Source organism: Lethenteron reissneri, chromosome 27 (genome assembly GCF_015708825.2).
Source record: "Lethenteron reissneri isolate LAM-NWPU_2019-01 chromosome 27, ASM1570882v1, whole genome shotgun sequence".
Taxonomy (NCBI): Eukaryota; Metazoa; Chordata; class Hyperoartia; order Petromyzontiformes; family Petromyzontidae; genus Lethenteron; species Lethenteron reissneri.
In genome coordinates, this window is record NC_083805.1 from 15,072,438 (window position 1) to 15,087,839 (window position 15,402).

Below are 15,402 nucleotides of genomic sequence, written 5' to 3' on the forward strand. Positions count from 1 at the left end.
TTGTGCCCTGCAGTGCGGTGGTCGAACACAGTGTGGATGACTCGAATATATTAAACTAAACTATTTTTTATTTTATAAGGTAGGGCCCAATGAGCTATATAGCTCTTTTTCAGAAGGGACTTAGCCACAAATGATAGCCCAACGAAGTGGCTTATCACGTGGTAATGTTTCGCAACCGAATACTCTGAACGCGTGTTTCTAAATGTGGAAGGAAAACCCGGAGGACCCGGAGAAAAATCCACCGACACAAGAACTCAAAATATACAGCAGGTGTCAGGATCGAACCCTCCATTGACTGCCAATGTCAACACTTTCCACCATCCGTCACCATCCCTTCTAGCAGAGGTGGGACAAAGTCATTGTCATGCAAGTCCAAGTCGAGTCTGAAGTCATCAAATCCATGACTCGAGTCTGACTCGAGTCCAAGTCACATGACTCGAGTCCACACCTCAGAGGTGGGACAAAGTCATTGTCATGCAAGTCCAAGTCGAGTCTGAAGTCATCAAATTCATGACTCGAGTCTGACTCGAGTCCAAGTCACATGACTCGAGTCCACACCTCAGAGGTGGGACAAAGTCATTGTCATGCAAGTCCAAGTCGAGTCTGAAGTCATCAAATTCATGACTCGAGTCTGACTCGAGTCCAAGTCACATGACTCGAGTCCACACCTCTGCCTTCTAGTAACGTGAACTAATACTGCCCAAGCGTAATTATTTTCCTCGAGCAATGCGATGTTGCAGTTTGTTCTCTGATCCATGTGTTCCTCTTTCTAGAAGTAATTCCCAGCATGCATCTCTTCATACTTCCTTGTCGACTTCTCAGCTCGTGTGCCATTCACCTCGCCAGCCAGTTGAACACGCCGTAGGCTTTCGCGACCAATATTATCCATAATAGAGGTGTTTTGGGTTAGATCGCGTAAATATAGATGTGTCAGTAAAGCCGCCACCAACCTACATGGCCAATTAGTAAGGGTTGTTACGTAAACAGCACGTGCACACAAACCTTACTCATTTTCCGTGTCGGGTGGTGGCGGGTTTAACGACACATTTATATTTTGATTTAAAGCTTTCGTGACTGCAGGGATTCATATTCTTGGTTCTTTCGGTAAAGTCACGTAAGAACCAAGAATATGACACATTTATATTTCCGCGATCTAACCCAAAAAACCCGCTATTATGCCGTATCAGTGTCAATGCTTCAGTATGAAAACATACTCCACCTGGCACCCAGATATGATGACTTCATTACTAATTCTAGATTTGAAGCTTTCGTTACCTGCAAGGATTCATACGCTTAGGTTATTTCGGTAAAGTCACGTAGGTAAAAATAAATAATGAAAATAATAGAATAATAATAGAAATAAAATAATAAATCACTAGTGATTTATTATTTTATTTCTATTATTATTTATATTATTTTCATTATTTATTTTTACCTACGTGACTTTACCGAAAAAACCTAAGAGTATGACTTCATTACTAGTTGGGCGGGAGCCCTGGCGCAGGTGGTAGGCCTCGCGGCCGTCACGGCAAAAAAGTGTCCTGGGTTCGACTCCCGACTCGGGCACCTTTCCTGCATGGAGTGTGTATGTTCTCCCCCGCGTTTTGCATGGGGTTTTCCGGTTTCCGCCCACAGATTTAAAAAAAAAACACAATATACAATGTAACTGGCATTGGGCAAACATCCCAATGCTGATACATTTCCTGCAAATCACTCAATTGTGATTGCAAGCAGCTGCAGCAACATTGCCCCTGACTGGCAAGATTGAACTTATGTTTATTATTGATTTAAGGGGCGGTGTGATGTTATCTTCCTTGGCTGGTATGCAGGAGGCCGAAGGTTCGATCCCAACCGCTGATGCCTGTATATTTGGAGTTTGCGTGTTCTCCCCATGGTCGCGTGGGTTTATTTCTCCGGGTCCTCCGATTTGTCGCTCCACATTTAGAAACGTGTGGAAGATGATTTAGATAATTTTGCTGCTATATATTTATCACATGATAAGCCACTTCATTGAGCTATCATTTGTGGCCAGGTCGCTTCTGAAAGAGGTGGGCTTGACCTGGTACGATAAAAAATAGTTCAGTTTTATTTATATAGATTTCTTCAGTCATTTGTTTACCTTTCCTATACTTTGCACTCTAATCGTGTTTTTGTATTGTTTGCAATTGTAACGTTGTGATTCGCTCCCACTGGACATATGTGTGAAAAGAGCTTAATAGCTCATCGGATTCCTCCAGTGTATAAATAAATATTCTGATTCTAATGTTGCAGGACCCTTGTTAAAAGAGCAGAGCCTCAGCGAGGCTTTCTGGTGTAAACAACCTGGTAACCAAAGCAAATATATATTAAGTTACGTTTTCTCAAAGTACTCCAACCGCTTCTTGCTCGTCTGTTTATTTTATAATTTAGACAATTATCGTGTGACTTCAGTAATTGTTCTTGGATACGAACGATAGCATCGATTCTCACAATTCATTACGAGTATCGCAAGAGTCAACTCTAATCGCATTACTACACGCTTACTATCACTGCTCAAACTCCAAAGTTACATTCACTGGGTTTCCCATTGCAAGTCTGTACGAATGAAAAATGTCATTTTCGTTCACTGCATCCTAAACGTGTCGATATAACAAATACACCTCTACAATGTATGTATGTTGAATTTCTTTCGCAGTGTACGTCGCAAACCATGCTAATCGGAGGTGCGGGGAAGGACAAAAAACTACGTAAACACAAATAGCAGTTCTAAAAAAATGATCCCCGTCCTTATTGAACTCAGCGTGAGTGAGCACATTGTTGGGGACCCGGGTGGGAGGGGGGATAGACTCCCAACGCACCATCCCATGGATAGGCAAGGGACGCCTCGGTGGTGAGATGTTAACTCCCTCGCCGGGTATGTAGGAAGGTCCGTGGGTTCGATCCCGATCCCTGACGCCTGACTGCTGCTCTATATTTGGAGTTCTCGTGTCTCTCCCTTCCCGTGGTCGGGTGGATTTTTCTCCGGGTCCTCCGGGTTTTCCTTCCACATTTAGAAACACGCGTTCAGAGTATTTGGCTGCTATACACTTCCACGTGATAAGCCGCTTTGTTGAGCTCTCATTGGTGGCCAGGTCGCTTCTGAAAAAGAGCTTTACAGCTCAGTGGGCCTTACCAGGTAAAATAAAAAAAAATGCTTTAGCTTATAGTTGTTATAGGCAAGTTCGCTCAGCGTGTCTACGTCATTTCATTTTGCTGTTCTGTTTAGGTATATCCACCCCTTCCCTCTCCTTCCCCTCCCATAAGAATACCACGTTACCGAACGTTGCCCCTACTACGTGAGTAGGGCAGTGAGCCCAATCATCCTTCCCTTTCCGCTCGTGTCCTTCACTCGTTTTTAAAGGGGGGCCACTTTCGCCGATAAGACATTAGTGTGAGGGCCGCCACAGGACAGTGGTTGTCCTGTGGATAGACTCGTCCCCGCCATAGGAAGGTGTAATTTCCACCGTAGACTCTGGGCTATCACGATGACTTGACGATTTACAGCGGTGTTCTTCACTCATTTTCAGAGGGAGACCACTTTCGCTGATAAGACATCAGCAGTGTGAGGTTCTGCCACACATTTGAAACCATTGGGGGTTTAATTCTAGATTTTAAGCTTTCGTGACTGCAATGATTCATACTCTTGTGTTTTTTCGGTAAAGTCACGTAGGTAAAATTTTTAATTAAAATTAATAAAAGTAAAATAAAAATCACGACGTTTCGGAGGCAACACAAGCTTCCGTCTTCAGGTGAAACCGTCACAGCACGATTGAAAGAAAGGCCAGCGTCTCGAGAAGCTGTAACTTCTTGTCTCGTTGTCTGTTAAAAACTCTAACAGATAGGTGAAATTCCTCCCCCACTGAGGGTTTGACAACAGCACGATGATGATGGTGGGGGTTGTTTTCACGTGTTGTGTATTGTTGAGAGCCGCGCGTCAGGGGCCGCACTAAAGGCCACCAGGGGCCGCCAGTGGCCCGCGGGCCTTGCAATGAAGAACATTTCTCTATCCCATGGACTCTTGCTCAATAAAAAAAAACACAATACAAAAAATTACCATCTCCAGTTACATTTTTCACCCCTTTGAAAGCCCGCTGAGACTATTCAAGGGAGCTCCCTGGGTCTCTCTTCGTCTTTTCGGCTGATGCGCACTTTGCTTTCACGAACGGGCAATTAAAGACAAGCACAGCCCAACTGTTATCATACAACCCAAACTGCGGACCGCTCAGCAGACCACTGCAGTCTGTGTTCCTTCAACGGAGGAGGAACAGCAAAACGACACCAACTCTGTATCTCTCCTGAAGCCCTCTCGTCGTAGATAGCAGACATCCGCTTTGGCATGTAGGTCCTGAACCATATTGTCACACGCAACGATAGAATCAATACATCTTTATTTTACATTCCAATATCACCCCCCCCCCCCCAATAAAGTAGGCATCAGTACAGGAGCATGGATCAACAGGAATGAAAAGAAACCCCACCACGATCTCAGCGGCTAACACCGACTGAGCAAAATAAAGTGCAACCGAGTGCAACAAATATATCGCGTAAGAAATATCATCATCATCATCATGGGCAGATAGCCACGTCTATAACAAAAATATATGGTAAATAATATAAATAATAAGTAGAGAAATATGTATTTGTTTTCTTTTTTAACCTACGTGACTTTACCGAAAAAACCAAAGAGTATAGAGAAATATTGTTAAAATTTTACTTTTTATGGGAAAGCAAGTCGAAATCGGTAGCCTGCCTTCCTGGCACAGGAACGTGTAATTTCCATTATTCGACGGCCCGGTGTAACCAGTTGAAGATGTGCACCGTCCCAGACTCATGCGAGCCCTGGCAGCAGCACCGAGTATTATTAGTGACACGCGCTTCTCACCAGGAATTACTCGGCGCGTTGCCTCCACCTAGTGCCCATCTTCAATAACTCAACAAGAGGTTGTGAAAAAAAATTAACCCGTAAAAACAAAGTGTTTCATTTCACTATAAATCCTTTATATGCGTGGCGGCTAGAGTCCTCTCGTCCTCTGGCTTGAGATGGCTGCCACCTATGGGTCAGATGATTGCCTGCCACCATTAAGCAATTGGTAATTAAATATAAAAAAAAATCCTAAAAAGTGTAAAATTTTGGAAAAAAAATTTCACGAAAATAAATTGTCACGAACAACGAGTCTGTGTGCAAAATGTCAGCTCGATTGGATCACGGGAAGTGGGTTAAAAAACGACCGAAAGATTTGCACGGTCGTAAGCGCGCAAGCAAGCAAGCAAGTGAACTTAATATAAAGGATTTAAAAAGTCACGGGTCCATGTGTGGGACAAGTGTCAGCCAGTGTCGTCATCCTCGCAGCCAGGGCGCAACTATGGGGAGGAGTGTGTAAGTGGCAGCGTTATGCGACTCATACGGGGCCCAGTTAACAAGAAAATGTTAAGAACAATTATAAAAAAAAATTCCAACAATTAACCATGAATGCAAACGAAAACATTGTTACAAATGAAAAATATACATTTATAATAATTACACACAGCGTGAAAAATCTAGTAACGCTACTGCTGGTGTTTGTTTCTGAACACCACCAGGCTTGTTTGATAACTGACATGCCCATGAAAGCAAAACGCATGTTAACTTAATTGTGAGTATTGTACCTTTCAATATGTTTATTTATTAATACCGTAACTGTGAGGCTGTCTTCCTCTAAACCCAATGCACGGTGCAACTAAAACAATGTTTATAATTATAGCCGACATCATATTTGTATACGTGTTTAAAAACAAAAACAAACATCCGTCACTATCTCGAATAGACCCCTCGTTGAGGCTTTGGCTGTTGCACGAGCGTGCGTGTAAATTCCACTGATCCAGCCACGTGGTGCATTAAGCGGAGTGGCCAAAGCACCCAACTCAATTTTGCAAAAAAGTGGCAATGAATTTCGATTTAAAGCTTTCGTGACTGCAGGGATTCATCTTCTTGGTTCTTTCGGTAAAGTCACGTAGAATGGAATTTTCACGATGTTTCGGCCACAACGCAAGCAGCCGTCCTCAGGTGGAGAGCAGGTCTGTCCATTCTACGTGACTTTACCGAAAGAACCAAGAAGAAGTGGCAATGAGTTTGAGTCCTGGTTGGGGATTGATTAGCCGCATCATCGTCATCATCATCACCATCACGAACAAATACGTCTACTGCGTAGCGCGCTTTCAAGATGCGCTTCCATGGCCTTCTGGAACGCTCTTCTCTCCGATATTCGGAAGCCACTTTAGCTATGCACTTTTAGATCATCTAGATTGAAAACCAGTTTCTTTAGAACTACTTTTTGTGTTTAGTTTGTTGTCTATCCCCGGCACTTCCAATTAGCACGGTTGGCTACGTACGGGGCGAAAGAAGTTCAACATACATATATACATTAATTTTCGGCGAGTGGGAATAAACTGAGTACCCGGAGAAAGCCAGCACATTCGGGTAGAAGACACTAAAAACTCTGCAAAGTTGGATTCAATCATCAATTTGCTGTACTGCCACGCCCTGGTCACCTCGCGGCCCAGTGGGTTTGTAAGCCTCATACGTCTGCAAATCCACCAACCATTCACCTCCAAAGTGCTGGATCACACACGTACACCTCCACCCACAGCTAGTGATGAACTCTCATATGAGAAATGTGCGTTGTTGCCTGCAGGCTCCTCGGGATATTGAAACAGAGCGTGTTCAAGAGGCCACCTTCCCCTGCCATTGGGAGCCGTCGGGAAGAAATTGCCGAGCAACAGGTAAGGGGAGGGAGGACGTACCCATGAAGGCGTATGGGGCAGCTGTGGCCATATCAGAGCGTTGAAAGTTGCTGGGAGAATGCACGCATCGTTGGAATCTGCTAAAATCTTACGCGTGTCTGGGAGCGCCATTTGTCCATCAGAGTTGTCCGTCAGAGTTGCCCAACAAGTTGCCCATCAGAGTTGTCCATCAGAGTTGCCCAACAAGTTGTCCATCAGAGTTGTGCAACAGGCGAACGAAGTCGTCGTTCCTCTCTCGATCCGACGGGAACCCTTTTCAGAATCTCAATCTCCCAGCGATGAACACTTTCACTAAAACCGGCAAAGGGCGCCTAAGCAATTGACCTGAGACTACGCAAAGCACGGTGCAGTCTTGCGAGTGTCTGCTGCCGTGGCGTGCAACAGATGTCTACCGAGTACATAGACCGGCAATCTTAGATAAATACTCGGTCCGCAAACTCGGTGCACATCTGTTGGTTTTCTGTGCCATCTGGCTGGTTGTTTGCCAAAGAGCACTCTACTTACAATCACGTGATCACAATTTTGTGGGGAAATTTGTTCACCTGGAATAGACTCGTCCCTTGCCGCATCACTGGCTTAGAGCATGCCAAAGGAGATGAACAGTTTCTAGAACATTCCTCCCTGATCAGAAGCTTTCTTCACTCTGCTGTTCGGATATGGGACTGCCTCCCTGAACACATTGTCTTCGAGATCATCGATTCTGGTCTTCAGGCCTTCAAATGACGAGTACATGTAAATCTCCTAATTTCGCCACACGCATTGTAGGAGTGAGTCTTTGAGCAGCAGTGAACCCAATTAGTATGGTGATTAGATGTACTCATGTCTGATATGGCTGTTGTTCACAATTGCACCAAATAAAGAAAAAAACGTATTTTGCTTACGCAGGCGTTTACATTTTGTTTTAATCAAGGTACGACTACAAAAGCTCTTGAGTCTCGAACCCCAAATGCATCGTTGCAAGAGATGTCCTCAGGCTTGAATCTCCGCCCGGAAGGACTCCTGGTCTCGCCCCTCAAGCCAGTCCGTAGCTTCGTGGTCACTGGCAAAAACATCGCTCTCCCTCCAAGTGCCCAGTAAACAAGGAACGTTGGGCCACCGTTGGGCCAACGTTTGTCCAACGGTTCCAACCACGTGCCAATGTTGGCCGGACATTGGCATGTTCACTGGGTATCAGCATGTTTGCTGGGTTCTTCCTTAATAACTGTTGAAACAACGTGGAAGGCACTGGGAGCCAAGTCTCGTTTTGGTTTTCTCCAGATTTTCCTTGACTTTTCTCAGATCTTCAATGTACTCACAATTGGCATTAATCTCTCAGGAATGGTTTCACAATTGACCATACAGGCAGACAATGGCAGAGCCAGGATTTTCAGGTAAGGGGGGCAACCCTTCCAGCAATGAAAAATGATAGGAGTTGTTAGCAAGTAAGGACATGTCCCTTGCCTTTTATTCGACGCGTGTGCGGCGATGGCGCAGCCATCGATCGAGGGTCGAATTCGAACCGTGTGTGATCGGCATCGCGCTCGCTGAAGGTGAATGCCTTCAAGGAAGTCGTGTCCTGTATACGCAACTGCGCACAATTCTGAGAGTCACACATAACTCCTTTGCCGTTACTTATTGCCAAATATGGACTCAGACTATTGTCCAATCATCTCATAGAGTCCCTGGCACGTAATAATATGCTACACAGTGGCAGTGGGGGTCACCCCAATGATCCGATCGAAATTAGGGATTTCGATCGGCTCATTGGTGGAGCACGTGCCACCCCAGAAAAAAAAAATACGAAAACAATTAAGAAAATATTCTTTGGGTTCTTTCGGTAAAGCCACGTAGATAGAACAAATAATAAAATAATAACAATATCACGACGTTTCGATCGCAACACAAGTAATCGTCTCAGGCTCCATTTCAAAAAGAAACCTCGCCACATAAATGTTGACTGAGGACATCACGAAGACCCAGATTGGGAGCGTAGCTCCTCCAACCTCATCTCCCACCGCTGCCATGCAGTAGTACAATAGAATGCCCTCGTGAGTGCAGTGCATAATAATGATAGTATCATAAATTGTTGTTTACTTATGAATTAACGTTTACCATCTGTATTATTGTTAGCGCTATGACCGATACCCCAATGAAGCACTCGTACATTGCTCATACGAAAAATAGCGCTGTCGGGAACGCATGTCCATTTATACAATGCAAGGCCGTAGCCATGGAGTCAACATTGGGGGGGACCAAATCTTCCAGGGGGTCTGCCCCCCCCCCCCCCCCCAGAAAAAAAAATCTAAGTTTGAAAACAAATTTTCTGCCATTTCCTGCCTAAAATATAAAAAAAATCACTAACACATAGGATGGATTATTGATTTATTTTTTTACAATAATGTCTAATAGTGTATTGTATTTCATTGCTCTGTTTTTTTTACCTTTTCTTGTTTCATTGTATGTAATGGCAGAGATTAGGGATTAATAAAGTACAATCATAACCACAATCATATAAACAAAAATCTATTTTATAGCAATATATTGGGGGGGGGGGGGACATTTGAGCATATCACGACGTTTCCCCCCAATATATATTATAATTACGGCCTTGATAACCCCTCTTAGCGCTCACTTCTTCAGGAGCGCATCTTGAGCGCTTAATCGCGGCTCTGCCTGTATGTCCCACATTGTAAGCAGCACTCATTCCACATCATTGTGGGATGCTGTTGGCATGAATGACGCTATATAAAAATGAAAGTATTATTTATGATTACTTGAAGCCACTGACCTCTTGACCTCGCCTCGTGTCGCCAGGCCGTTCGGTTCACCTGTGACGTCCGTGCCCGAGTTGAGCGCGTGCCCTCGAACGGTCAGAGGGGAAGTCCAGCCCTGCCTCACTCGGACGGGGTGAAGAATGACCGTGACACCCGCTTCTCTTCAAAAGGTCTGGATCCATAATTCACCACCCAAACTAAACACACCGACGACGGGCTAATGTTGGCACGGGGTTGGGACCGTTGCGACACATGTTGACCCAACGTTCCACGTTTACTGGAACGATTGACTTCGCAGGTTCAGGCGGCGCTGTGTCGCACCGGCTGTCGCCCGGCTCACAACCGGAAGGCCACGAGTTCAGATCCTCGTCAGGGGGGTCAACTCTGCCCAATATCCTTCCAGGATCAAAATAAAAAAATAAAAACCGTGCATACGGATGGATCCTGTAACGCCATGTGTCAATCCACTGCTGGATGAGGGTCACCTCATGCCGTACGGGTCGTGGGAGTCATTTGATCGCACTTCACTGCACTCGTCAGGGCGGGTTGGTGAAGGAGGGGAGCTCAGACGTGGGAGCATAGAAGTAGAGTACAATAAATCGTGTTTCGTCACTGCCCTCTGCTGCCCACCACATAGCCATGCAGACTACTGACGCCTGGTGTGTAGGCTCAAACCTGCTCAGGCGCAATTCGGGATGGTTTGATCATAGGTTAGTTTAACGGAAATGTGACTCTAATTTATGTAGTGGATGTGTGTGTGTACATCACCAGTAACAATTATTTGAAGCGGTCTTGGGCCTTCCCTAGGTCGACACAGCCTCAAATGAGTACCTCGTCGTGCGGTGTGTAAAACATCGCCACTGGGGAGACAAAGGCGGCCGGGCGTGGTGCTGGACACCCACCACCCTGTCGTGTACCGTTCCGGCCTTCATCGGTGCCGCTCGCTAAACAGCGCTTGCCTCAGCAGTCTGTCGAGGCGACACGGGGGATCTTTGTTTGTGTCCTGCACACTTGTTCGCAGACATTATGAAGATGTACGGACCCCGCATTAACAAACGCGAGCGCAAGGAGCTGAGCGCTTGCAAGGAGATCTGGTATTACAGCGCGACGCCACGGAGGATGGGACGTGGCAAAGTCACCTGTTATGGAGCCGACGGCCACTACATTCCGGTTAGACTCCCTGGCCACCCACAAACCCTCCACGCATCAGTGACGTGCGGTGAGGTCCATGGCTTGGGAGGCCATTGGCAAGTGTCAGAGCCAGATTCACACACTGAGGGGGGCGTGGTCTCACGGAGAGAGGCGTGTCCTCACAGAGGGGGGCGTGTTAGACACGTCCCCCTCAGTGAGGCAGATGTGATAGCTGCCTCCCCTGGTGCTTTTTCATTGCAGTTTCATGACGAGACCAGCGAGCCTAAATATCTTTATACACGTACGTGAAATAAGTTACCTGGAGTATGGAAGGCGAGCACATGAAATGAAGGGGTCTACAAACATTACATTGGTGACATACTGAGATAGTAACAGGCACGCGCTTATTGCCCGCGCTCCATCCAGTTACTGAGGGGTTGCGCAATCAGAGGAGAGGCTGAGCTCGTCTCTGCCTCACCTCTCGTCTCTTCCTGTATTTGCAGCGGAGCTCCGCAAATTTGGCGATTGTGACGATAAAAATGATTGGAATCGTACAGAAATGACACATCAGTGGAAAAATCTTAATATTTATTTTATTTGCTTATTCTTTTTATTTTCGTAACAGCTATTTTCATTGGAGTATGACAGATGAGGCTCTGCCTCCCCTGCCTCCCCTGACCGCACGTCCCTGCCACGCATTTGCATGTAGGGTGCCACTGCGGCGAGGTGTTAACTACCTCGCCTGGTTTACAGGAGGTCGTGGGTTCCATCTCGACCCTGAAGCCTGTATATTTGGAGTTTGCGCGTTCCCTCTCACTGTGTTCGCGTGGATTTTTCTCCGGGGTTTCCGGTTTTCCCCCTCCATATTTAGAAACATTATACATTTTGAGTATTTGTCTGCTACAAATGTCCACATGATAAGCCACTTCGTTGAGCTTTCCTTTGTAGCCAGGTGGCTTCTGCAAAAAGAGTTATATATCTCAGTGGGCATTACCTTGTAAAGTAAATGTTTTTGTAATAGTTTATTGTAATCAACGCACGATGCTACGCCTGTATCAGTCAGTCCGTGGGTGACCCGGCCAGCACAGCTGATACGACGGTAGCCAGCACGTTGCATGTGAAGGGAGTGTCTACAGGGGTTGCATAGAACAAAAGCAGGTAGATTTCCAAATCAATTGGCAAATTTGCCCATGCGACAAATTCAATTTGATTACTTAGATTATTGGGCTGCTATACTGTTTCACACGATAACCCACTTCATATTATTGGTTCTTTCGGTAAAGTCATATAGAAGGGAAATAATAAATAATATAAATTTGAAACAAGTTTTATTGTATCTTTTTTATTGTATATATATTTTTTTAATTATTATATTTATATTATTTTATTATTTCCCTTCTACGTGATTTTACCGAAAGAACCAAGAATATGAATCCCTGCAGTCACGAAAGCTTTAAATAAAAAATATAACCCACTTCGTTGAGCTCTAATTTGTGGTCGCTTCTGACAAATAAGCTCATAGCTCAGTGGGCTTTATCAGGTAAAATTTTAAAAAATGTGTTTAGTTTTTTTGTGATTTGCTTACCTTTCTTACACTTTGTGCTTCTATCGTGTTTTTATATTTTGTTGTTGATGTAACGTTCTGACCCCGTGCCCCGACTGGACATCTGTGAACAAGAGCTTTATAGCTCATCGGATTTCTCCAATAAATATTTTAAAAATTCTGATTGGCTCTGTCAGGTAGTGGAATATACTGCTAAGCAGCCCCTCCCCTACTTGACCTCCCTCCATGTCTCTCTTGAAGCCTCACCTCTTCTCCATTGATCATTCTCTTCCTCTTCCCTCCCCCCGCCCCTCCACTCCTCACCGTCCCCCCCAACCCTTTCGTGATCTCTACTTAACCTCGATCGCGGTCACCCACTCCTCATCCCTTGCAGGCCCCTGCCATCTAAATCATTCTTGTGTTATATCGTTTATTTTTTACTATGTTAAGCACCTTGAATAAAGGCGCTCTATAGATATAACATAAGCTAAGATGGTGTAATGTTGGCATTATACCTACATAGTGATCTAACCCGAAGTAAACTACGGTAGATCATCAATTATCTGGCGCGCGATAATCCGGCTTCCAACATTATCCGGCTGTCCCGGGCCGATCCGGCGAACCTCCATCACAGCTGATGGGAGTTGGATTCAGACTGAATAGCCACCTCCAATTCTACACCCTCATATCATCACCCCATGCAGAGTCTTCGAGATCGGAGTGGTACATACGGTACAGTAATTATAGTAACTTTTACAGTAGGATATTTGTCTGTTTTTGTGTTTATTTAAACCAATTCGATATAGTAAACGTCGTACTCACATTGTAAATGTTGTGGATTTGCTCTCCAACACACTGGTGTGTTCTACTAGTAACGAATTGGCATGTTCTATTTACGTGACAAAACTTACTAATTGGCTGTGTCGGGTGGTGGCGGGTTTAACGACACATTTATATTTACGCGATCTAACCCCAAAAAAAATCCGCATTATGGATAGTAAACAAAACGTCAAAGACTAGCAACCTAAAAACACGTGATTCAATAATGTGCAAAAATATAGCTATTTTAAATCATGCTGCGATAATCCGGCGTTTTTTTAAATCCCGCGCCCCCTTCCCCAGCCCACGCCAACCAAAGCCGCTGAATAACCATCGAGGATCGACTGCAAATTGTGAATCGAACGTGGAAGCTGCAGCTCTGGCGAGCCATCCGATTTTCACTCTCACTGCACCCCCACCCTCCTCTACCCCCCGTGGCACCTGCGCGCAAAGGTTTGGCACGAACACCTCCTCTACCGCTACGAGGTGCTGGACGTACTGGGCCAGGGCAGCTTCGGGAAGGTGCTCAAGTGCCTGGACCACAAGAGCAAGGAGTTCGTCGCCGTCAAGGTGCTCAATCGAGCCCGGTGAGCTCGCGGGCGGGTTTACGTCGCTCGGCTCGGCTCGGCGGTGTTTGCCGACGCGGTGTCGCGCGCGTCGTTTCGTGTTTCAAACACGCGGCACTGCCACCGCACGAAGCAATTCATTGTATATCTCCCGGCGCGGCAATTGAAGCGACGGCGCAAGTTTCTCAAATTCTCAAATCCGCCTCTTCGTCTCTGCCGAGACATGAGAGCAAATGGGTTCACCGCAGAGAGCGTTGTCGTGAATATGTAGGGGTGTTACGGGAGGAAAACGGACGGGTACACAGGGGTGTCCACATCCACGTCCGCAAACGGTTACCACCCTGGGGGGCTGTGGGAGGATGCTGTGATCCCACACAGCCCCACCCCTCGGTGGCAAGTTGGTATTAAAGGCGGGGAGCCAGAGAGCTCGAGGAGAAGTGTTGGGGAGCTAAAGAGCGAAGAGCCAGTGAAGACCGAAGACCGGGCAGATAGGCCCTGGAACTCCTCCGACTCGCTGTCCTTCTCAGGACCGGGCAGAGCAAGCCAGTGGCGCGGCCCCAGAGCCCCAGAGCCCAAGAGCCGATGTTCTTCTAAGAGCCGGGTCTGTCTGGCTGGGTGTCGTGACCTGTGCCTTGACCAGGGCCAGGTCAGATAGCCTCCCCTAGCACCCTTAGCGGAGGACCTGGGAGCATAACAGTGAGGCAGATAGCCTCGGGGTGTATCCCAGTCCAGTACGGGTGAAGGGGCCGTTACCCCTTCCATTGTTACCCTGTAAAGTTATAATAAATAGTGTGCCTCGACTACAACGTCTCTGTCGCTTGTGAACCCACTACAAATACAAATAACGAAATAAATAAGCAGACAATGTGTCTCCTTCGCATCTCGATCTCCACGTAAAATGTACACCGTTGACTCTCGATTATCCGCGCTAATGACCGGGAGGACGGTCGCTGATGATTCAAAAACGCGGATAATCCTGAAAATATAACAATTTTCCGCAGATCTCTATGCGAAAAAGCACTAATATAGGAATACATTATGTTTAAGTTAAGATAATGGAGTTTTTCAGTGAACAAAACCAAAATTTGTCGTAAAGAATCGACCGATCGTTGTTTTGTCCTGGCGCTTATCTTTGTTGGAGGCCCTGAACCGGTGATGGAAATTCCACATTGCTATGGCAAGCGACAGTTTATAAAATTACCACTACGGTGTTTTGACTTCACACAAAGTGCTAGACCAATTGAATCGACCCCTGGATAGTTGAATATGCTGTATTGATTCACAATTTGGAATGAAACTCACCACAGTCATGTGATTGCGAGTTAAATCAATCTTAACTGCAGCACAATCCAGTTCTGTTTTGTTCTTTCGGTAAAGTCACGTAGGTGAAAAAAAACATTATTTATTTATTATTTTTCACCTACGTGACTTTACCGAAAAGACCAAAGAGTATGGATCCTTGCAGTCACGAAAACTTCAAATCTAGAATGACACAATGCAGTTGTTGGGCACTGTAGGAGTACCGAGCACATAGCCGGCTTGCTGGGCACAGCCAGACATGAATGCGCACGGCAGCTGGCGAGGTCAATGAAGCAGTAACTACACTATCAGTGGCGTCGTAAACTACATTATCAGTGGGCATAGTCACTACATTATCGGTCAGGTGGGGCCCCGAATATTAGCTTGGCGAATTTTTTGCGGAAGCCAAACGTTTGCTGCTCTCATTAAATTAAAATAAAACGTAAACGAATTTAAGCCGCGTTTAAAATACGTTTTTAGTCGCTGACACTGC

At 45.7% G+C, this 15,402-nt stretch overlaps 1 protein-coding gene across 1 annotated transcript in view; it reads left to right on the forward strand.

The window, feature by feature from the left end:
* Positions 1-15,402, forward strand: part of LOC133348635 (dual specificity tyrosine-phosphorylation-regulated kinase 4-like) — a 50,022-nt gene that overhangs the window by 16,700 nt on the left and 17,920 nt on the right. Inside the window, exons 2-5 of the mRNA XM_061561560.1 lie at positions 6,690-6,777; positions 9,592-9,721; positions 10,573-10,721; positions 13,498-13,631. Coding sequence (XP_061417544.1) covers positions 10,578-10,721; positions 13,498-13,631 — 278 coding nt within the window. The 5' untranslated portion in view covers positions 6,690-6,777; positions 9,592-9,721; positions 10,573-10,577. The remainder of the gene's footprint in view (positions 1-6,689; positions 6,778-9,591; positions 9,722-10,572; positions 10,722-13,497; positions 13,632-15,402) is intronic.